Source organism: Nematolebias whitei, chromosome 7 (assembly GCF_014905685.2).
Source record: "Nematolebias whitei isolate Nwh7 chromosome 7, NemWhi1, whole genome shotgun sequence".
NCBI lineage: Eukaryota > Metazoa > Chordata > Actinopteri > Cyprinodontiformes > Rivulidae > Nematolebias > Nematolebias whitei.
Genome location: NC_056504.1, coordinates 6,731,475 through 6,755,474, shown reverse-complemented (window position 1 = coordinate 6,755,474; position 24,000 = coordinate 6,731,475). Strand labels below are relative to the sequence as shown.

Genomic DNA, 24,000 nt, shown 5'->3' with positions numbered 1-24,000 from the left:
GTGACACTTGTATCGTTTGCTGCGTCGTCAGCCCACAGCTGTTTTAAGTGGTCGACTGGCAGATCGGCAGAGTTGACATCTAATCTCGATCGGAGGACCTAGCTGACCACGGGCTGACCTCAACATGCTGCAGACAGTCCATAAACACGCCTGCTGTATGTACACAGCATTGTTTAGTTGAAAGAAGGTACAAAGGTGCTGTCTTGGAGGGGGAAAACCTGCATATGAAGCAGTTTTGTCAGGGTCCTTTGACTCACCACCAGACGTGACATGAAGTCCTATCTGGTGGCTCGCTACTCCATGATGCCAAGAATAACTCCAGTATGTCCCTCCACAACGATTCTCTACTTTTGGCACCACGATACACTCACGCACGTAGTCTAAAATGAATAAATGGAGCAAAATGCAGCAATCCTTATCAGTCTGTTGTTCAGGCACTGTGCAGTGACAAAAAGGCGTCATCCCACACCAAAGTCTGCAACCAGACAACAGGTGCAGATGTTATTCTGTAATTCTTGGCACGTAATCCAGTGATCGTCTGTTTACGCAGTCCGTCAGTCATCACTGCATGTGGACCAAATCAAACCATTTCTTCAAGGTGCTTAACTTCTGTGTGAGTGGGTTTGTTTTAAACTGCTTTATTAGTCTCGTGCCTCCTCGTCGTACCGGTAAATACCAAATGTTAGGTTAAATGAACAACATGAAACGCGTTTCGTTCAAACTCAGAATATACATGATTGTTGAGCGCTTCCCTAATCCTCATTCCCTCCTCGCCTCAAATCGTTCTTGGCTTTTTAATCTAACAACATCCTGTTTCTCTCTCCCTTGACCTTTCCCTCAGGGTTTGTTAGCTTCGACAACCCAGGTAGCGCCCAAGCTGCCATCCAATCCATGAACGGCTTCCAGATCGGCATGAAAAGACTGAAGGTTCAGCTCAAAAGGCCAAAGGACGCCAACCGCCCCTACTAGCCACCGCCCTGGACAGCCACTGCCACTGTGGCGGGCAGGGCAGCCATCGTGCACAGAGGAAGACAGGTCAGGAGTCGAGCTCAGCTGGTCTGAAAAGACTTTGTGTCACTTTTGTTTGATAGTCCATTAACTGAACCAAATCACAGCCATGCTCCACCGGCAAGCCGTTTATGGCACAGCTTGATGTGTTTTCCATAACCTTTTATTCATGCCATAAAACACTTTGAGGCGCCTGATCATCTGTAAAATGCTTATAAAGATTAGTGAAGTCTTACTCCTGTGCAGGCAGTTTATGAATACATTTAATAACATTGCGTCATGAATATACCAGACTATACAAGAATGTAGCATCGTGCTAATTCACACAGCGAGGAATAGAAAAGGGAAGCATTTAAGAAGTGCTACACAAACTGCTGATTTGGAAATCTGAAAACGTGTTGCTGCGATTTAGAAATCAGTCCCCCAAAAATGTGTCAAATATTAAAATAGGGTCATCGTTCTCTTTTTTTTTTTTTTATGCCAAACAAACAAAGCTGTTGAGGCATTTCCTCATACGCAGCCTCCTCCTCTGTTTGCAGAACATCTTTACAGTGAGTGACCCTGCATGTTCCCCTGTAGGTAAAAGATAATTGGTAAATGGTTCTGTGTGTTGCACATCTTCCAAGGGGGAGGCATTTATTACCCCTCGGGCGGGTAATTGTGCCGTTCCTCTTTGTCTCCTCCCTTCATCTGTGTGATGGAGAGTTTAGGCGGCGGCGTTCATTCACCGCTGATGACTTAATTCAAGGGCAACTTATCACCCACTCACAAAGCAGCCGAGCAGTACCACAGTGTCCCGCAGCAAATCACTGCAGGCAAAATACTGCACTCCCACAGGTATTTGTCAGAAACTATAAGTGACAGCAGATTTTTTTTTTTTATTATATTTAAATATTTCCTGAAAGTGTTGCTAAGTGTATTGTTTTAAACATCGCTTTTTACACTTTTCTCACAATGTGAAGAATGTGGCTGGAGTACCCCCAAAAAAAGTTGGGGCTTTGTTGGCTGTAATCCTCTGATCACGTGAAAAGCTAAAATAAATACTTTGATTTGAAGAAAAAACAAAAACTAATTGTTTTGTCACACAGATTATGACTCGGTGCCAAGCAGCAGATTAATTCGCTGCAGAACGAGCGCCCGTCTGTCGTCAAAATCGTCTCAGAAAATACATTTGTCTGCTTCCACACACCGAGTCGGAGTTCTGCCTAGAAGGCTCGAACGAGACGAGTGGATTCTCTGTCGTCATACAGCTGCAAATGAGCAGTTCTGAGCAGTCGTCCTTAATCCGAACAACAAAAAACAAATCAGGAAGTTCTGTTGAAATCCCCACTCAAAGGATTGTTTTTGAAATGCCTCGTGTCGATTTGTGAACTTTAGAGCACCATCACTTCGCAGTCATCCGTTTAGTTAAATCAGATTCACATCACCTGGTCTTTCCTGGTGGACTGTGAACAATTAATAGCCTTATTGATTAAATATATTAGAGAAAAGCAATAGTTCAGGTTCTCTGGAAAAGATTTGAAACAAAAACTGTCTTACCTGTTGCAGATAGCTCTTAGAATGACGTCATTTTGAAGAAATCAGATTTAATCCTGACCAGATTCGAGCGGAAGGCTGATCCAAATAAGGCCCTATATGAACTGCTGTTGTATTAAAATAACTCTGGTCACAACGAGACTCACCAAAATGCTCTTTTATAAACTTTTACACCATCAAAACTTTCATATGCAGTTATTCACAAATAATTTTAAGGTTATTTAAGCATAAAAAAAGCAGCGAGCTGTAGCACTTCCAAGTGAAGCATGGGGTACTTCCTGTAGGATTATCATAATGTTTCTACTTAAATAACTGGGTAGTGTGAAACTGACAAACGTGTGAAGATTTAATAAAATAGTGTTCATATGCACCGCTAAGAATTTTTTAAAGACTGGGTGTGTTTTAAAATAGCAGAAATAGACTTTGGTCGTGGCCCCACATTGACTTGTCACTAGCTCATAAATCAGATTAAAAATATTTGATTTCTTCAAACTGAGGTTGTCCAAAGAGCCATCTACAACAGGTAAGATAATAACTGTTCATACCCTTTGCACAGAACTTCACATCAAAAGAGCTGAACTTTTTCTTTAACGTGATGAAACATTAGGCAGTTTCGTGAAGTTTTGCTGACTAAGTTCTCATTTTTCCTGTGCTTTTCAGGATTTCTTGAGCTGAGCGCGTTGATCACTTGCCACCCACCACTGAGTGCATAACGCAACATCTGGACCACCGGGGCTGCTTGGGAGTAGGATAGGAGCATCGAGCGAGTGACGGTCATCGCCCTTTGGATGTACTTAAACTTTTGGAACTCAGAGAGGATTTGTACCAGCCTGGTTAGCACCAGGACTTCTTTTCTCCTGCACACATATACACACCTCTTCCACCACAAAACCCTGCTTGAATGACGACTACCTTGTCTGGACCACACTTTTACTTGAACATTAAAGGGGGGGGGGGGCATCAAAGATACAATATAACAAACCTATTTACAATGACCAATCCCACTGAACTCTATATGGATGTCAAAAGTCCAACAGGAAAAAAAAACTTTAAAAAAAAAAAACAATAGTGGATTGCCGTAGGAGATCTTTCTGTGAGACCACTTGAGGTTTTTGGACAAGTGACTTTTGAAGATCCATTTCTAAGACTTGAAACAAGGAGGTACAAGTTCTCGGAGAACTAAAATATGTGACATATTCAGGACACAAAATGGCTCAGACTTGGGATGGCCATCGTCAGCGCGGAGTGCCTGCTCGTTTCCAGGGGATACCGTTGCCGAGGAGAGCCATAGCAACGGGATTCCAGGGAGTCTTATCTGTCATTCCTTAGTTGTTTTAGGGACCAAAAGACCAAACATTTTTATTGCTGAGGACTTGTAGCGCTAATATACTCGGACCACCGCATCTCCTGCAGTCAGTGTAAACTGCTCGGAGAGTTGCACTTAAAAACAAATGTACATTTCGAATATATACAAAACGTGTACATATACATATATATTGCTGATATGCTTTTTTTGGAATACGGGCAAAACTATTTCAGACGACCAAAAAAGGGTCATTCACTTCTCTAGTTTACAATTACTTAAAAATGTTTATTCTTTTCATTTTGTCTCGGGAGGGACGGCGCGTGCATGGGAGGGGCTGCTCCGTATCACAGCCTTATCTTTTTTAAATTGACATCTTAACCTCATAGATAGAATAACATCAGAAACGTTTGAATATATGAACTTGTTTATATTTGCAGTACAGATATATGTATAACAAGCATTGAAGCAAATGTATTCATATATACAGCATATATGGATAAAGCTATTAATCACAAATATATGTATTTATATGCACATATTTTATATATGTGTGTCTGTATATAGAACGCCTACTGACTACATTGAGATGTAATTTTTTTGTAGATTTTAGCAGGAGTTTGAAGCATTGCTCTGCTTGGGAAGAATCGCAAATCTGGCAGCTCCCAAAACTGCAGGCATTCCTATCTCTGATTACCTAGATGCTGACTCAAAATAATATGTTTCTGAGTAATAAGAGCAAATGCAAAAAGCCACATCTCAGTAGCAGGCTTTAAGAGAATCAGGCTTAATGATTTTAGATGGAGAGAAACAAAAAAAAAAAGGACAATTATCTTGGACTTTTTTCCAGAAACGTATTATTTAAGCTTACACACACACACACACAAACTTCTCTTTGAAACTTGAACCAAAATGAAAACATCTCACGACCCCTTTCTCTCTCTTTTGCATTCGGTAAAGTGCATGTAGCGTATGGGCTGTCACCGTGTAAAGGTGTGCCTTGTCACCTGCAGAGTCTGCCATCCAGCACTGTGCTCCCAGAAAACAGACAAAGAAGCAAAGAAATAAAATAAAAAAATTTAAAAAACTGAACACAAGCAAGCAGCCAATGCGCTTTTTATGATGTCAAAAACCAGAGCCAGATCCATATCAGCCACATAGAGCGTTTCGGTGCATGTCAAATATAACAAATCGTGCAATCACTGTCAGTCCACAGCCGTCTTAAAAAAAATACTGCATTTAGAACTAAAGTTGACACATGCGCTTACACTTCATACAAAAGCGGGCATTAAGTAACCTGTTCGCGCAGGTGCTAACTATCAAAGCTGTGTGCAGAGCGCCTGTGACTCCTGTCCACTGGTTGCAGGAAAGACACAGAGTCTAGGTTTGAGTCGCAGCTGGTCCACCGAGGCTGAACGAGAGATGAGCCTGAACCTCCTGGACTGAGCAGCATCATTTAAATGGTTATGACAGTGGTGCAGTGGCTGTGAAGATGTTGGAGAGCTAGCTTCCCACAGAACAGAAAAAGATGAAAGGTTTTATGAACAGACTGGCACACTGAAGCAATAGTTCAGATCTTTTGAAGTGGGCTTCTATGGATACGTTATAAACAAATTACCAAATCTTAATAAATAGTATCACATTAACATTGACTGGCTCAACGAGCTAATGGCTACTCTAAGCAGAGCAAAGTCCAAGGCGGATCGTTGCCATTTTAAAACTACTCCAGACTCAACTATTTTGTAGTGGTTCGTGTGAATGCTGTTTTATGAACGCTCAGATTTATATACACGTCATTTACAAAGAATTTTATGGTTATTTGCGAGAGCAAACAGCAGCAGCTGTTAGCTGTAGCACTTATGATGCAGTCTGATGCACTTCTAGTAGGAATTAGAGCCCAACTGATGTATCGGTAGGGTCGATACAGGTGTTTGGGGACATATCAGTATCTGTGATAATTGCTCATTATGCGCCGATATAAACACTTCTGATTTTCACCTCTAAAATGCTGGGAACAAGCCATGTCCTTACTTGCAAATGGTGTAATTCTACAATGTATCCAGCAGAGGGCGCATGATGACTACTTTCAAGTCATGGCCACTCACATTGCAGCCGAAGCAGGGAGCGACTAAAATACAGCGTAGCGTATTTTGCTGAACAGAAGTTTATTGTAACTGATTTATAAAATAAAAATTTTTAAAAATCAACAATAATAAATTCTCTTCAATCCTCCAACCCGCCTGTCAGTAGCTAAAGACCTCTCAAGTTAGCAAGCTAACATTTAGGTAACCTAGCATCGGCTGTTGCCTTGTAAAACGTTATCCAGAACAATAAATCTAACATAGAGGTAAATATATATCAGTGTTAGTAACCAGTGGTGTAGTCTACATTTTTGTAGTGGGTATACCACGGTAAAGTTACCGGTAGTTTTACATTGGACACCGTTGAAGCCACAGAGCGCGAATGTCCACCGTCCAATGTAAAACTAACTTGACTGGTCCGTATACTGTGATTGGAAACCAAAGAACACTGGTTGGTACAACGTAATCATCAATTTATTTTTGATTTTTAAGCATATTCGACATTTCCAAATATCTCTGATGCTTATATTTCAATAAATGGACAACAAAACTTTGTACAACAGTTGGCTTTGTATTAAAAACATGTTATAGAATTTATGAAACCGTATCAGAGCAAAGCATGTTAAGTAGTAAGTACAGAAGTATTAATTATACAATAATTGGCTGGATAAGCGAATGTAATAAACAAGCGCTACATGCCGACAGATTGTTACAGAAGCATTTAACGGATCAATGGCACGTACCTAATGATTACGTATCACTGGGCACTTTTAAGTGCGTGTACTGAAATTCTTAAGCTTTTCTAGTAGGTATACTCCGTATATCCGCGTATCGCGTAGACTACACCACTGTTAGTAATGTAATCTTTGCCGTCCTCAATGAAATACATCGTCTGAAATCTTTACTTCTCTGCGGAGAGGAAAAAACACTAATTAGGCTGTCAGCATACGTGACTGACTGTTGAAACAATGAACAGCGAAGGACTTTTCTTTGTTTAATTTATATTTTTATAGCGCACTTCATATTTTTATGGTGAATAGTGGCGGATAGAAAATGTGAACGTACTTTAGGAAGACCGTTTCATGGATTAATAGTAGCGGTTTACGTAGATTCTTGGGGGTAGACAAAGCTCAAAGATTTTCAGCCAATATATCGGTTATCGGCATTAGCTTCCCCCTCCCAATATCGGCAATAGCCAAAATTTCCATACCGGTTGGGCTCCAGTAGGAATATCACCATATATCTGCCAGAATAAGAGCGTAGATATAAAACAAATTGTGGTGTAAAGGTTTATATAACAATGCTCACAAGAAACACTACAAAATGCTTGAAACGGGACTTGTTTTAAGACGAAGCCCACTTTGATTTAGGTACGACTCACCTCTTCCACCCTGTCAGAATGGAACCATTTCTCCAAACTAAGGATGTCCAAAGAACTAGCTAGCTATCACTCGTAACCTTCCCACAGAACCCCACTTCAAAACACCCGAGCCATTGAGTGTGGATCTCGCTTGACACGAAGCATACACTTTAAAAGACGTTAAATTGTGTTATGCAATCAAACGTGAGCTTGACATTACAACAGATCTGTCAAATGAAGCAATAATTGTTAAATGCCATTTACTAACTCCAACTGCTGCATCACCAAGGCTGGCTTTGTATTGCTTTAGCGTGCAGTTTCATAGAACAGCCTACAAAAGTGGTATGAACACCTACTATGCACCTGCAAAAGGTCACCACAGATTTATTGGACACTGCACATACTGAGCTGATGGGGAATTCTTAATGAATATTTATATATATGAATATTTATAAGGCTATATGACACTTTTGGAGACAATGCTTCCTGTTCGGTGAAGGTATACGTTTTCCTATAAACTGCTCATTATGCCCTTTCCCCAGCATCTGTGTCTAACCTTTTTTCCACGGTTTGAATTATTTAACATTTATTCTAAATCCAGCCAGACTTAAAAATGCACACACACTAAACATCCCAGAATGCCCCTTTCTAAGTTCTGAGTAGGGCATTTGGTGCCAGCCAGATGACCAATATGATCAGTCTTATTACGACATTATAATTTACAGAATGGACCTCAAGTTTACGCGAGTCATCAAATTCACCCGATAAGTTAAATGTCACATTTCTGTGTGCCCCTGTTCAAAAACCATTGCTCTGAGACGAGATTGATAAAAAATAAAAAGTGTAGACACAGCTCGTTTTCCTTAAATTTGTTCATAACTCCATGCTTTCATGTTGTGGGAAACACCGGGAGGCAAAAGGACAGAGTGAACCAGACGTTACACGTTCATTAAAGCTGCAAGTTTACATGGGAACGCTAAAAACTAAACAAGTGGTTCAAAACCTACAAGAGACGGAGCAGAAGTTTGAATATAAATATCTATATATATATATATATAAATATATACATAAACTGATGAATATAATGTAAATTAATTGTTTGGGTTATTTTTGCTCTTTTTCTCTGTACATAGGTTTGCATATTTTATAGGACTTTTACTTCTACGTACAAGGACTGGATAAAATACTTTCAAAAAAATCTATATAAATATAATATATATATATATATATATATATGAATGAAAACATAATGCTCATTAAAACCAGGTACAAAAAAAAAAAAATCAGTCACTAGGATACGGTACAAACTGTAGGACGACCAAGGCATTTATCCAGAATACAGTCAGGGAGAGCATCGACCTCAGTTAGAGCTTACACACATCCACCTGTTTTATAAAGAAAATACAACTAAAAAAACTGCTTAGGTGGGTTCTATCCATTTCTTTGTTTAGATTAGTTGTTTAGAAGTCATGTTTGAGATGAAATGCATGCTTTCACAGCATTATTTTTCTATGAGTTGGTACGTGACCAAATCGTTTTTATATGACATGCACGGGCCGCTGCAGTGGTCCACAGATGATCATCGATCCTGTCTGAGGGGATCACACCTTCAGCACTCCTTTGGTGATGGAGATTTTAAAAAAAAACAAAAAAAACAATAACCTCCTAATGACCAAGTGATGTCAGAGTCAGACTTTAATCATTTATTTATCTATTTATTTATTTATTGTATTTATTTGTGCTGTTTGATCCAAGATCCGAGCTCTATAAATGCCACCGCTCTGCACACGTCTGAGTGCTACTTTACATGACATCGTAGCCAGTTAGGTAATCGAGTGAGCTCCTTCAAAGACTGGTTTTAGCTTTTCTTGTCACTAGTAAATGATTCACACCAATGCAGTACAACACACGAGCCTTATGCATACTGTAATTATAGCGTAATACTGTACAAGAAAGAAAAAAAAAAAAGGTTGTTTGTTGAAAAGATGCCAAAACTGGTCATTTTTCTGTTTTATGAACCATTTCTTTTCGTTCTAAAATGTTTAAACATTGTAGAGATTAAAAAAAGAAGAAAAGACTAAACTGTACATCTTCAACCAGATGTTAAATCAGAGGAACACACATCTGTTGTACCCTGTATGTAATCAGAAATCCACTGGACTTTTGTTGATCGTCGATTCCTATGGCATAAAAACGCTTTTCGCCTTTAAAACTACGTTAAAATGTTTGACAGAGCTCTGATCTTGTTCAACCGATGTATTCTGCCAAGAAGAAAATTCAATGAAGACTGCACTATTTCACTTAAAGAAGAAGACAACGAGTCTGAGTTCCTTTTATTTTTCTTCTGTGCTGTTATCAGTCTTTTGTTTCTAAAAGCTCCGTAGTGTTGCTAGAATCACATCTTTCCATCGTGTGGTTTTCAAAGTGTTCTGGAAATCTACTGCATTTCCCAGTTTCAGCACAGATGGAAAGTTGGGGAAATGAATGTTGCATATTAAGCTTTGCCAGGTTCCTAATGAGCTGAGCTTCTGACTGGGCCGTGCGCTTTTAGGCCTCTGCCCCGTTTCTCCAGACTGCACCGTTCTCTGGTCCCCTGGACTCCTTTTTTGTAATTTTAAATGAATGATGCGTCCCAGCTTAGCCCAATAATAAAGCACAGTCTAGAATAAAGTGTTCTGTGTTGTGTCGTAACTGCTGATCGATGCAAGAATACTCAGCCTCCGTTTTGATGTTTCTATAAGAAATACAGCAGAAGGGTTCTGTGACACAACCTGGCTTCTTTGTTGAATTTTCCCGAGGTTGTATGATTTATGCAGAAGACATCCGAGTCGGATTGAGAACGGACAATTGTAAGTCATGAGATTCAGTTTGCATTTACATCGCCAAGGTCTTCAGAGACAACAAACACAGCTCTGAGTTACAAGTTTTCCCGAGGCAAAGCACGATTTAATTTAAAAAAAGAGCAAATTCTACATAGAAAAAAGCATTTACTGGTGTTTGTATAGTAAAAAAAAATCATCATAATAGCCCATATAACAGCAGTACAATTTACAAGATTGCATTTGAGTGCAAACTAAGAAAAATAAAATCCCAATTTGTCAAAATTAAGTTACTTTATTTTCTTGCTCCTTATCTTCCTCCTTGTTAATAAATAAAGAATATATCTTCCAGTATTTGGCTTTCTTCCAGGTCCTGTTGAAAACCTGGAGGGTAATTTCCACTGGGGAAGAGCAGAGTTCTTCCTGCTGGTGTGGGAGCGAGGAGGGTCGATTTGTGCGTCGACGGCTTGGGTCTTCGAGCCCCCGGCTTGCACTGCTCGGGGGCAGAGATGGGACTAAAGATGTCCAGTAACTCAACCACAGAAAGGTCCAGCCTGAAAAAAAAATAACACACTTGTTTCGTGTCGTCTCGATTCAGTCACAGGTGACCTGAACTAAACGGGCTTCTCTTGAAAACGAGCTAAAAAGGTTAAACTAAATTAAATAAAAGGCTTGTTCCAAAGGTTTCAAACTGGCACACACTTTGTTTCTAACCCTGTGAACCGTGACCGAGAGGCTATTCTGTAAATGAGCAACCTTGTACTGGTTTTTTTTTAATGTAGCAAAGAAACAAAAATGCTTCCAGTTACACAACTCCTTAAAACCAGGCAGAGACGATGCAAGCCGAGAGACCAACACCTGACATAAGGATAAGTCCACTCTAAGCTCAGATATTTGTCATTCGCCTTTCTCTCGTTAATACAGACAATATAAGAGCAAAACTCCTTCCCAAGCACTAACAAAATCTTTCTTGCTGAAGTGGCGAGCAGCATTAACAAGTCAAAACCAGTGGGGCGTCCCCACAGCAAAGCACAGTTTCTGTGCAGGTGTGTGAACATACGGAGGAGAGGACCTGGCGCTCTCTTCCCTGGAATAGAAATGAGGGAGTGCGCAGTGAAATAAATAAACCAAAACGGGGGAGATTAGGCTAATAGAGATTCAATCCCTCAGTCTGGCTGGCTTGATAAATTATTCAGTGTATACACAGTCGAACGACGGCCATTCCAGATACAAAACATGAATTCTTTAAAGCACGCTCGACTGATCTTGCCAACATAATTCTCTGCTCGTTTAAAGTTGCATTGATTTGCATCGTGCGGCTGTGCACACAGCTCTCCCAGGTAGAGGCGGTCTTCGGGATGCACTTGTTGATATGCATGTGGGTGGTCAGCAGACAGGCAGGCGGGTGAAACTTCTAATCAGTGGGCATTTGTGTTCCTCCACACGTACCACCAGACCTTGATATGTCACGCTTTTCAGTCGAACTTGGAGGCAGCACGCATCGGTCGCTGAAAAGCTTTAAGAGGCTATGTTTTATGAGCAAATGTACGCACATGATTGAGCATGAGGGAGAGGAAAGTGAATGAGGGATGATAAAGAAACAGCCTCAAGCTTAAAATAATAAAAATTTTAAAAATATCGGTCCTCATTTGGTCTGCTCGGTCAATAAAAAGGAATAAATAAATAAATATACAAACGAAAGAGTGACTGTTGGGTGTCCGCTTGTATGAGAGAGGCAGGAAATGAGTTCTGCTTTTTGGATCGAAAGGCGGGCGGAGAGGGAACGTGGGGGAGGAACTTTGGACGGGATGCTTCGCTCGAAATGTGAGAATTTGCATTTTTATTTGTTGATTTATTTAATGGACAGGCCGCTCAAACAGCCATCCATCAACAGGCGACATGTCTGTAATGAATAATGCATCACTTACCGGCGGTCACAATCTATAACAGGGATGGGGGGGTTGTGTGTGTGTGTGTGTGTGGTGGTGGGGTACAGTTTGGGCAGGAATGTGGGAAATGGTGGTGGAGGAGACATGAGTGGAGGCACAAACATAACAAGAGGAATGGAATAAAAACTGATTTTCAGAACAGAGTTCAGCACCACAAAGATATCTGAAAAATATTGAAAAGTTTATCGTAAAGTTGTGTAAATGTACATATTTCCTAAATTTACATACATCTCTTCGTTTTTTTTTTTGTCTTTGTCTCTCATTTCCAGCAACCACCACCTTTCCATCCCTCATAATGCTCACTGCTTATCTGGCTCCTCGCTTTCATTAAAGATGGCCGTCTCGCCCCGATGCCCCTTTTCATTCGCAGTCCAAACAGTAAAATAAAAAACCTATAATGGCCCCCGCGTATATCCCGCATGACAATTTCCAAACCGATCGATAGCAGGCGGGCGATGGCAGAATAATGGAGATGAGATGGGCAGGGTGTGCTGGAAATGTCTCATTACCAACTAGCACAAATGCATGAAAGGATTAAGAAGGTCACTTAAAGTTAACACCCATTCTGGTTTGGCAATTTGCGCATCAAGACTTTAATAGTTACGATTAGACGGCCATCAGGGGGACGTTGTTGCCCTGCGGGGGGAAAAGCTAAGCTAATACAAAACTCTTACAGGAGGGTCCACGTCTCATACAACAGAAAGTGTTTTCATTTGATTGTACTCTAATCTGCACTTTGGATCTTTGTTAACAACTCAATCCAAAAAAGTTGGGCCACTGCCTGAAATGAACAGAATCTAGCAATTTGTTAATCTCACAACACCGTATTATATTCACATTAACATAGTAAAAATATAAAATGTTTAAACTAAGAAAGCGTTTTCTGAAAAGACTGTTTTTTTTTATTTTAATAGCAGCAACATCTCAAAACAACAACAGGAAGTGGTACAAAAAAGAACAGCTAGAGGAAGTCCTAATGCATGCTCAATAATCCTAAATAAGCTAAATTAAATTCAATAAACAGCTAGAAAAGCATTTTGAAACTAACTAGGCTCGTTGGCAACAGGTCAGTAAAAAGACTCGACATAAAAAGGGCATTTAGACAGGATGAATGTCTTCAAAGACGAGCAGAGGTTCATGTCTGCAAAAAGTGTGGATCAATTTCAGAACAATGTTCCTAAATTAAATTTGAGACTGCTTTGAATATCCTATCTCGTATGCATTTAAAATATCAACAAAACATTGCACACGATGATTTCTAAAGATTTTTGAAAAAATTCAAATCAATAATTTTGTTGGCTGCCCCTGACCCCAAATCCCTCAGGCAGCTCTGCATTAAAAACAGGTTTCATTCGGTTCTGGTTTGGTTCTGGTTTGGTTCTGGTTTGGTTCTGGTTTGGTTCTGGACGTCACTGCTCGAGCTCAGGAACACGTTCACACTTCCTTGTCTATGAACGCAGTTTGCTGTTCAATCTGCCAATGCCGGTTAAAGCTCTATCATGCAAAATACAAGCCATTTGTAAACGCCATCTAGAAACGCTGCAGTCTTCTCTGGACCAAAGCTCATGTGACATGGACAGATGAAAAACTGCTCTGTGGTCAAAGGAATTGAAACTTCAAAATTAAAATTAAAATACTTTTTTAATTCCAAAAAGAAATTAAGTCAATCGAAATTCGTTCACAAAACCATAAATACCACATCCTTTCTACTAAAGAAGAGAGGGGACATCAAGACTGTAATATATTCACGGTTCAACAGCCTGCTTCTCTTATGGTATGGGGATGCATTAGTGCAATGGCATGGGCATCTTACATTTCAGCATGACTGCATCCATTATAACAGCAGGTCTTCATAGTAAAGGACTGGGTGCTGAACTGTGCTGCCTGCAGGCCATACCTCTCACATTAGTAAAAACATTTGAGGCATGAAACAAAACATTCAGCTGTTAAACAGCTAAAATCCTACGTTCACCTCCAACTCCAGCAGCTCCTCCACGTTTACAGACTGTTGTTAAAAGAAGAGGACACGCTTCACAGTGGTGAACATGCTGCTCTCCCCCTTTTATTTTTGCATATAATGGTATATATTAATTAATTACCATACTTTTTTCTAAAAAAAACTGCACATTTCTCAGTTTAACCATTTGATATGTTTATTGTGTTCCCTTGTGAATATAAATGAATTCATGAGATTTGCACATCCTTGCATTCTGTTTCCATTTACATTTCACACAACATCCTAGTCTTCATCATCAACAATAGTTAAAAAAAAAAAAAAAAGTTTTTTGTTTAAAAAATAACAGGGCAAGAGAGGGGTCGACCTAATTTGCAAACATATTACTGGCATGTAGCTTATATCTAAGATTTATTGAATATTTTGCAACATTGACATTCAAAGTTGCATATACCGATATTGAAATGTTGACTGCACAGCCATTATTTATCTTATGGAAATGTATTTTTATTATAGTTTTTTATGACACGTTGGATTTTTATTTTTATCAAAATATTACAGAGTAGCAGTGACTTTAAAAAAAAAAAAAAGGAAACCAAAAAAACCTACATCTTCCCACACATTAATACTTTTAAAATAATGCTTTACTTCACTAACTACTATTTTTTGTACTTAAGAAAAAGATAACTATCAGTACACAGCAACTAAATAAATGAGGTTTTCTTGTTCCACTTTGCTGCATAAGGTCCAGTTACTTTAATGGTTTTGCAGGTGAAAATGGATGGTAATGGGATCGGATAGCTTTGGTCCCCAGTTAAAGTTAATGGGCATCTGCAACAGTTTACATCTTGAACTTGGACCACGCGGTGCTTTTATTAAGAGCTAACGATTGCAAGAAGTAAACTTGGAGCTGTTTTGAGGAACTGTTTTTTTAAAGGGAGTGGAAAACATCTATAGATTATAAATAAACCACCACGCTTAAAATGGTAGAAAAAATGACAAATCATACAAAAACAACAATATTTTTTGTACAAAAAACTGGAATAGGTTTTCAGCCTCTGATAATCAGGAGTCCACAGCAAACTAAGAAGTTCCTACATAATGGACGTCAAGTGTCCAAGTAGCACAGTGAGAAGAGACGCAGTGAGGTTAATTACCGTTTAGTGACTAAAGCCTGATGCTCCCCACCTCTTAGAGCTTTCTCGCCATTTCAGTTGTTCTCCATCTGGACATAATCTATCTTTCCTCACTTCCTGTTTTTCAAGCTTTCCTCCCCCCCTCCAACGCACTTACACTGAAACACACTTTTAACATCTCTCCCTCACTTTCGCTTGCTCTGTCATTACTGCAGCGGAGCGAAGAGGGAGGGCAGCGTGTGCATCGAAGTCTGTTCAATTACACCTGCTGCAGGATCCCTGCTAGGCCGGCTAATGGAACGCAGCGTGTCTCCTGACAGGCTGGCCACAACCCTAGCTAGCCCAGTAAAAAGCTCCATTTAGCTTCTCACAGCTCAAAAAGTTAGCCACACGAGCAAAAGTTATCATTCACTGCAGCTGTTGTAGACCAAGCAAAAGCTGTAAGATCCTAAATTCATATTTGTATTCTCTATGCGTTTCTAAGTTGATGTTTCCAAAGAACAAAAAAAAAAACTGCCTCGAGGCGTCACAAACAAATCATAAAATATTGTTAATTACGTCCCCTGTGGGGTTTTTCCTTCCTCTCTTTCAGCACCTTTGGAGCCGCACATTTCTGATCTGTGGTGTGCAGCCCAACAAAACCACATTCAAATGTGTTTTCATTTGTCACAGTTTTCATTTTCTGTTAGGCAAAATGCTTTGTATTTTAAAAAGGACACACATTAGTTGTAAATATTTGTCTGATGAGAAAAAGATTTGATTTTGCTCCAACTACCTGAAGAAATGTGTTATGAAGCAGCGTGTTAGTGTAACTGGACTGAAGCCTTTGAAGATACTTACATTGTGCACGTTTCTGTTGCAGCACAGGAGGTAGAGTTCCAAGCCAACACAGATATTTATCTTTTTATACCTCCTTGAGGTGCTCAAATGTGCTGCTGCTCAAGAAGAACCTTTTAAAGCAGTATTTTAAGAAACTGGTTTTTCTGAGGAATAATGTTACCGAACCTGTTTACTACAGTCTTACTTTCTATTTTACACTTCAAAGTGTAGAAAACTAACTTGTTTTGCATTAGCAAAATAACTCAAATGTTTACGTTGAGTGCATATTTTCTTACTTGGTCTCGGGGGTCTTTGGGGCTGCAGACACAGAGGTGGGCACACACAGGCCTGAAGGGGGCTTTACTGGGGATGTGGCCATGTCCCTTCTGGACTGTTCGGATGGATTTGCTGTGTACAAATAAGATCATAGTTACACCAACAGCAATTCAGTTCAGTTTATTTCTATAGCTCCGAGTCACAACAGAAGTCGTCTCAGGGCACTGAACAGAAACATTCATTTATAAAAATAATAATTTAACATCATTTATCTGAGGAGCAGACTGCTTTGAGTTTAACTCCATCACAGACTCTCATCTTGAGCAAGCATGAAGGCGACGGTGGGAAGAAAAAACTCCCTCATGAGGAAGAAACCTTTAGCAGAATCAGGCTCAGGACAAGCGGACATCTGCTTCGACCGGCTGGGTTTGAGAGGAACAGGAAGAAGGAACAGATACACAATGGCAGGTCGACAGTCACATGTTGATAGAAATAATATCAAATTATGCATTTGTAACAATTCATTTTAAGAAATGGGGTCAATTTGTCCTCTAGTCGTCTAAGCTTAAGGCAGTATAACAAGCCAACCCTAACTATAGGATTTATCAAAAAGAAAAGTCTTAAAACTGGACAATGTGTCAGCCTCACGGACAGAAACTGGAAGTTGGGTCCACAAGAGAGGAGCCTGAGAACTGAAAGATCTTCCTCCCATTCTGCTCTTGGAAACTCTAGGAACCCCAAGTAAGCCTGCAGTTTGAGAGTGAAGAGCTCTGTTAGGAAAATATGGAACTATAAGATCTCTAATATAAGATGGAGCTAGGTTGTTGAGGGCTTTGTACGTTAGAAGTAAGATTTTGAATTATATTCTGGATTTGACAGGGAGCCACTGGAGAGAAGCTAAAACTGGAGCGATGTGATCTCTCCCAGTAACTCCAGTTAAGACTCTGGCAGCAGCATTTTGGATCAACTGAAGACTTTTTAAAGAAGTTAACCTTCTTATGAGAATAATAGTTTTATGAAGCACACCCAGTTGTAGGTGAAAATTTAATTAGAAAAAAAAATAAACCTACAGAAATTTTTACTTCTGCCAAACAGAAATATAAAAAATACTGACAGAAAAATAGTCTGTGTCAAATCAAGCAAATAACAAGGTAGCTGAAAATAACCCAAGCTTACTGTTTCTACTGGAGGAAGGGTCTGGGACGAGCCGAGTGTTTGTTTTACTCAAGTTTTGTGCTGCAGAATGTGCTTCCGCTTCTTCAGACAGACTGCAAACCAAAGACAAATACACAGAGCTAGCTTGTCCTGGATATAAGAACATTCTTTGAGTGTGTTTACTGGATGTTCAGGGTGCGTGTCTGATTAAAGCTGTTGCTTTACTTACCTGGAGGGCAAATCCTGGTGGGACGAATCCTCCCGCTCTGGCCCTGCATCCCTGGTATTTGAGCTGAGCTGAGCTTCAGTGGATTGTTGAATCCTTGCACACGAAAAGGAGTAAAAACAGCCACAGATATTTTAGATGCACACAAAGGGCAACTGATCGCAGCTTTTTGACGATGCTAAATGATTTTCTATCCATTTCGTCCTAACGTTTGTTAGAGATGCTCCTACATGCGGGTCGTTTCTCGTTGGGTTTGTGTTTTACCTGCTGTAATCAAGCTGTGACTGTCGTAGCTGCTCTGTCTGTCTGTGGAGCTTCTCCTCCTGCTCAGCCAGCCGTGCTTGCAGTCGCTCTCTTTCGGTCTCGAGCTGCATCTTCTGCAGCAGCAGCTGGTGTCTCTTTTCCTCCCAATCCTTGTGACCCAGCAGAGGCCTGGTCAGGTCTTCCTTACCCTCTGAGCTCCTGTTTCTCCTGTGCAGTTTAAATGTATATAAAAATTCAGTATTTATATCCATGTTCGGGATATTTCTTGTATGCATCTTAGAAAGCAAACAAATACTATTCTACCTTTCACATTCCTCCTGGCTAGAGGTGTCATGCTGGCAGTTTACTAGACGGGAGCTGCTGTCACTTCTCCGTTGCTGTGCTTTGCAGCCAGCGTCATGACAGCTGCCGTGGCAGCGCTCACATGTGCGGCGTGTGTGGGGCTGCCTAAACTCCCTTTCCTGACACGCATGTCTGAACGTCTTGTCGTTTGAACTTAACTCACAATCGCAGGGAACGGAGGTGGGGTTTCTGAACATTTCTACTTCTCTTCTTGCATTGCCACTCCTGTACACTTGAGCCGGTTGTGCTTTGGGAGCAGCGAGGCTGAGGTACGAGCCATCCAGGAGTGATCCATTAGCACTGCTTGCAGATGTCCTGCTGGGAGCTTCCTCACTACTGCGCACCTGAACAGGAAAACAACGGCAAAGTGATTTCTATTTGGCTGGTTTAAAAAGCTCTCTGAAGGTGTTATGGGAGTTTTTCAGCCAAAACAGACCGGTCCATAAAACTTTAATTTACAGCTAGGCAACAAAACTGAAATTTACTAATACCACATTAAGACTTGCTTACCAAACTAATTTACTAATGTTGCAATGTGCCATAAAAGCTCCCCATTTGTTCACAACAGCCGTTGTTTCCAAGTGCTGCCAAAGTACAGGTTGTAGAAACGGCAGTACCTGGACACATCGTGTGTAGACACGGACACGTGTGGAAGCTGCTGCCAAAATGAGCTGCTCTGTAGGGCTGAGCTTTACAGTGGCACATACCAAACAAAACTGCTATATAACCCATGCCAGAAGAACTAAGAGGATATCTTTTGGTTGAGGATAAATGCTAATTATGTCAGGACCAGGAAAACCATTAAATAAGGATAAAGTGTTAAAAACATCTTAGTTTTAAATGAAAAAGAGGAGCAGAGAGCAGGCAAATACGGTTTATTCAGAGCCACTGCACGACAGTGAGGTTGTCCAAGGTGTTTATACCCTCAATGGCCAAAGTCAGAGTTTCATCTTTGCTTCTGAAGTGTCACCGTACGAGTTTTCTTCATGTTCTTGTCATAAAAAACAAGGAATGAAGTGGTCTTCAATGATTTCTTCTGATTTATTATGACCTGGGGCAACGTGCTGTAGCGTGGGCTTCCTTTAGACCATGTTTGTGCCAGAGATAGTGATAAATGTCAAACAGGGCTGCTCTTTAAATGCGCCCCGACCTTCAGTTTTATTTTAGTTTTCAAAGTGCGTGATCCAATAACAGGAAAGCACACAAACCTTCCACGTCTTACCTTACTGTAGGTCGGTGGCTGGCTGAGCTGGGAAATGGACTGATTGAGCTTCGCCTGTTGTTGAGTAAGATATTGTTGGTAGAGCGCGAGCAGCTCCTGACACTCTCTGTACTGTCGCTGCAGACCTGAAGGACCAAAGGTTAAGTATCTAACAACACGAGACCAAAACTGACCTTAAATGAACTCTCAGAAACATCCTCCCAACATTTAGCCAAGAAATACAGTAAAAGACTCAGAGTTCCATAAAAAGGAAGATGGCAGATTTATGGTGAAACGATGTTTATCTTTAATAAACTATTAGAAATTAAAGGCCTAGCGTTCCTTGTAGGAATGGGTCAGCCTGAAGTACCATCAATTTTAGCAGAATATTTGTAAATTTGACTAAATTAAAGCTATTTTATGCGTTTAAGTTTAGATGGCTGGGGCAAAAAAAAAAAAATTAATTGGTTTATTGTGTTGGCTCCAAAACGTAATCAGTTGTAAAAGTGCATTTGACAAATACTGTCTGAAAGTTTCATTCATTTGTCCAGACATGGGCACAATATTGCCCGCCTTCACCTTTCATCCCCCAGCAAAAATAAAGACAAAAGTACGCAGACTCTCACTGTGAAATCACTGTGTAGCACTGCTGAAAACTTTTTTTTTTTGTGCAAAAACCATACAAAAGCCCTTTAAACAATCTGAATTAAAACCTTCTTTTACCAATTGCATACCAGAAAAGCGGACAGCGGCGCTTCTACTAAAGGAAAGAAGAGTCCAGCTAAATCAAAGTTGTTGTTGTGGCATGTCGCGTTCACCATCTGGGTTGAGCCAAGCTGGGTTTGAGCAGAGCTGGGCTGTGCCACGCCAGGCTATCTGCCAGACAGAGAGCTGGCAGCCACAGAAAAACTAATCTGGAGCGGGACTACTGCTGCGCCTCAGGAGCCCACTAATGACGGTGGCAGCGCCGCACCACATCGACACATACAAAGATAATGAGCACGAGAACGGAGAGGCTGCACACAGACACACAAGCACACATTCAATAATCAAGCCTGACTTCCTGACGCACACACAAAAACAGCAAGACCCGACAGTGCAAATCCCCCACATGCACTGTAAACAGCCCACACACAAACACAACAATAAAGCAAGAAGTGTACAAAGCAAGTTGTACACACTCCCCCCCCCAAGCTGACCATAAAGTGTATTCCTCCAGGCCATATCTTTTTACGACAGTGGCCGTGCTCCCCCATCTGATGAGTTTCTCAGCATCCATTTGTGGAAAGCTCCCATTTAAAGAGAAAATCAAAGTTCAAAGTAAGAGTCTTATTGAAGAAATAGTTGGTGGAACGCCGAATAAGAAAACACTTTGCTTGTAGGAAGACTTCAATCAGGCTGTGGAAATGAAACGGAGGGGGGGCGGGGAGAAGAAAGCGAGGACGACTTTGAATGGAGGAGCAGACGCCAGACAAATGCGATGCAGCAGCTTCCATAAACACAAGGAAAATGTGAGCGAGCACTTTGATTAAAGCCGTCGTCTAACGCGAGCTCCTCGACGCCGGCGCTGATCTCCATGAAAGCGGCGCTGTGTGGAAAACTTGAGGACATCACAAGGACATCACATCTTGGAAACCTGCACTGGGGAGGTGTGTTTATGCAGCATGAAGGATCTTAAATGGGAGCGAGATGGAATACGCTGCTAAGGTCACACCTCACCCAAATCCAAGATAGAATGTGATGTGTTAAATTGAACCAAAAAAAAAAAAAGTCAATAAAACAAAACGCAGGCAAGTTTATTGTACCGTATTCACAGAAAGACTGGTTCTAACATGTTTCAATCTAAGACATAGTTGAGGAAACCTCATACTAATGTGATACAATAAAAAAAGACTAATATGTATGCACAATCTCACGTGACTGGTTAGCACTTGGGGTATGTGTCAGCTACTACCACACCATATTTTAGCTCCGTGCCTGTAAAAGTTACTGAAGTATACATACTTGTTTACACCGAGGTCAATAAGCCAATTAATAGCCAACATTTACTGAGGGACAGTTTATGTTTTAAGCAAAGCTGTCACTCCAAGTAAAGTTAAATGGAATGATGCTCAGCTACTACCATACCATTTTTAAACGCTGTATTTCTATTTAAAAAAGTATGGAGTATACCCATAAGAAAAGCCTGGGAATTTCAGTATACCCACTTAAAAGTGTCCAATGATACATGACAAATTATTGGGCTTGTGCACATTTGGAACATTTTATAGACTCAATGAGTTGGTTAAACCTATTTTGTGTATAATTAATACTTCTGTACGTACTACATAATACTTGAACATGTTTTGTTTTGATACTGTTTTATGAATTCTATAACATGCTTTTAATACGAAGCCAACTGCTGAACAAAATCTGTTGTTCGTTTATTCAAATATAAGCATCAGATAAATTTTGAAACGTTCAATATGCTTAAAAAATCAAAATAAATCGACTTGGTGTACTTCGGTTTCTACGCACAGTATACCCACTAGCAACATGTAGACTACACCACTGGTTAAAATCAACTCGCACAGCGGCAAAAGTGAGGAAATAAATGCGCGTTTTCAAACGAGACTTAAAAACCGTGAGAGGGGGGAGTCTGCCCGACATGGCAGTGGTAACTCATGCCACAGTTTTGGACCTGCAACAGAGCGTGCTCTGTCACCTCTGAGCTTAAAACGAGTGCCTGGAACCAGTAAAAGCATCTGGTCTGCTGACTCAGAGAGCGCAGTGGGCCATATGGCTGCAGCAGATCGGCGAGATAGGAGGGGGGCAGAACTGTTCAGAGATTTAAAAACACACAGAAGGATTTTTAAATGAATTCGAAAGCGAACCAGGAGCCAGGGAACCTTCAATAGTAACAAACTGCCTATTAACGTAATCAAAGCTGGTGCTATAAGGAGGTTTGTGAACGGATGAGCTTCCATCTCTCAGAATGTCATCACACTGAACATACTTCCTCCACAGCCTTGGGTATCATCCAGTGGGAGCACTCTGCAAACCCCCCAGTTTACATCAGAGCTACAAAGTGCCGACAATAACTTACTGCACCCCTCCTGCTCCAGAAATACCCCGAATCAAGGCTCGGAGTGAAGAGGCTTCAGACGGGGCCTGTCAAAATGATTCACTTCCCTGTCAAGCTGAGGCTCAAATGAAATAATGAAATCCATTTCAAGGTGGAACAAATTTGCACAGGAGGTGTGGAGGTATTTTAAAGTCCGCTTTAGTACCCTGAGCCAAACAGATTTGAGCATGAGCAGGAATGCAAAGGAAACAGAGGGAACAGACTGATGCATGATGAGTGCCGAGTGCATGAATGGAAGGCAGAAAAGACGAGGAGCCAACAGAGGAATAAGAACGATTTACATAACCGCTTCAATAGTACCGGTTCTGAAGAATACGGCTCGGAAAGGAGACGCGAATAAAAATCAGAAAATAAACCACTCTCGTCACATATGAGCTTAATTATCTAGAACACGCTTAGAAATTTCAAAGTCCATCCTGATAAAATTACTGTCTGCCATTTTCATGACTTATTAATCACAAGCTAAACGTAACAGTTTGGAAGCACTGACCAAGTTGTGTCTTACTGAATCATTAGGCAGGCCATCTGTACAAACAACTGGGTCTCTGTGAAATATGTTTATTACAAACCTATTAAAAAAAAAAAGACTCAAACTCACAAAGCAAAAAATGCACGATTGATAATCCACAACCTTGATTACCTCAGTGAAGGTCAACTTGATCATGCTTTAGTTATTTATTTTTTGAACAAAGAACTAGTGAGCATATAGTCTTAAAACTTGAGCTGATCGAATTATTAACAGGCCCTTCCAGAAGCTATAAAACCTACATGCACATGTCCTGCGTGAGTGCATGTAGGTTTTCAAAATATGTCTGAACCATTGGAAGAGTTGTAAAGAAACTTTCAGAGCAGTCTTTAAATACGTGATTACAATTTGGACTCTGCCCAATTCAAGATAGCTCCTGATTGTGGGAGTAGCCATGACTTAGTAAATGTTAAAAAAATTGGCCTAAAATTTATTATGGTAGTAGCAGAGCCTCATTCCCAACACATGATCCGAGCGCTAATAGATTTAGCAAGATTGTCGTTTAAAACTTTGCCCATAACTGTTTGGAAAGGTGACGGGTGATATGCATTTTCAAGAAATGCTGAACCTATAACTTCATATTAGTTATTAATCATGTCGTCTAAGCTTTACATTCACTACTTATCATTTTACATACAATAGTCTTCTATTTATTTATTTTAATCCGCAAAGATTTAGGTTTTACAACTGTAGTATTTTCTATACAAGGGATTAAGTGGAATTAAGATGAGGAATGTCTCATCTACTAAAGTTTTTTGGGGACATTTTTCAAGAAAAGTAAATACAGTTTTAAGGCGAGCTATACAATCATTAGGATTGTCTATCATGTTCCCTGCCTGGATTAGTGCTGTGTGTGTGTGTGTGTGGGGGGGGGGGGGGGGGGGGGGGGCGGGCGAGTGGTCGCTCATCGAGCGTGGCCTA

General features: G+C 40.5%; 2 protein-coding genes across 2 annotated transcripts in view; one reads left to right on the top strand and one right to left on the bottom strand.

Moving 5' to 3' along the window:
• The window catches only part of celf4 (CUGBP, Elav-like family member 4), a 124,662-nt gene extending 118,659 nt beyond the window's left edge, over positions 1–6,003 (top strand). Inside the window, exons 13-14 of the mRNA XM_037678588.1 lie at positions 842–1,035; positions 3,205–6,003. Of these exons, the coding sequence (XP_037534516.1) occupies positions 842–969 (128 nt within the window). The 3' untranslated portion in view covers positions 970–1,035; positions 3,205–6,003. The remainder of the gene's footprint in view (positions 1–841; positions 1,036–3,204) is intronic.
• Positions 6,004–10,431: 4,428 nt separating this feature from the next.
• Positions 10,432–24,000, bottom strand: part of kiaa1328 (KIAA1328 ortholog) — a 20,373-nt gene continuing 6,804 nt past the window's right edge. The window contains exons 6-12 of the mRNA XM_037679197.1: positions 19,451–19,575; positions 18,190–18,572; positions 17,887–18,093; positions 17,626–17,718; positions 17,418–17,509; positions 16,262–16,373; positions 10,432–10,661 (exon numbers count right to left, since the gene is read on the bottom strand). Coding sequence (XP_037535125.1) covers positions 10,433–10,661; positions 16,262–16,373; positions 17,418–17,509; positions 17,626–17,718; positions 17,887–18,093; positions 18,190–18,572; positions 19,451–19,575 — 1,241 coding nt within the window. The 3' untranslated portion in view covers position 10,432. The remainder of the gene's footprint in view (positions 10,662–16,261; positions 16,374–17,417; positions 17,510–17,625; positions 17,719–17,886; positions 18,094–18,189; positions 18,573–19,450; positions 19,576–24,000) is intronic.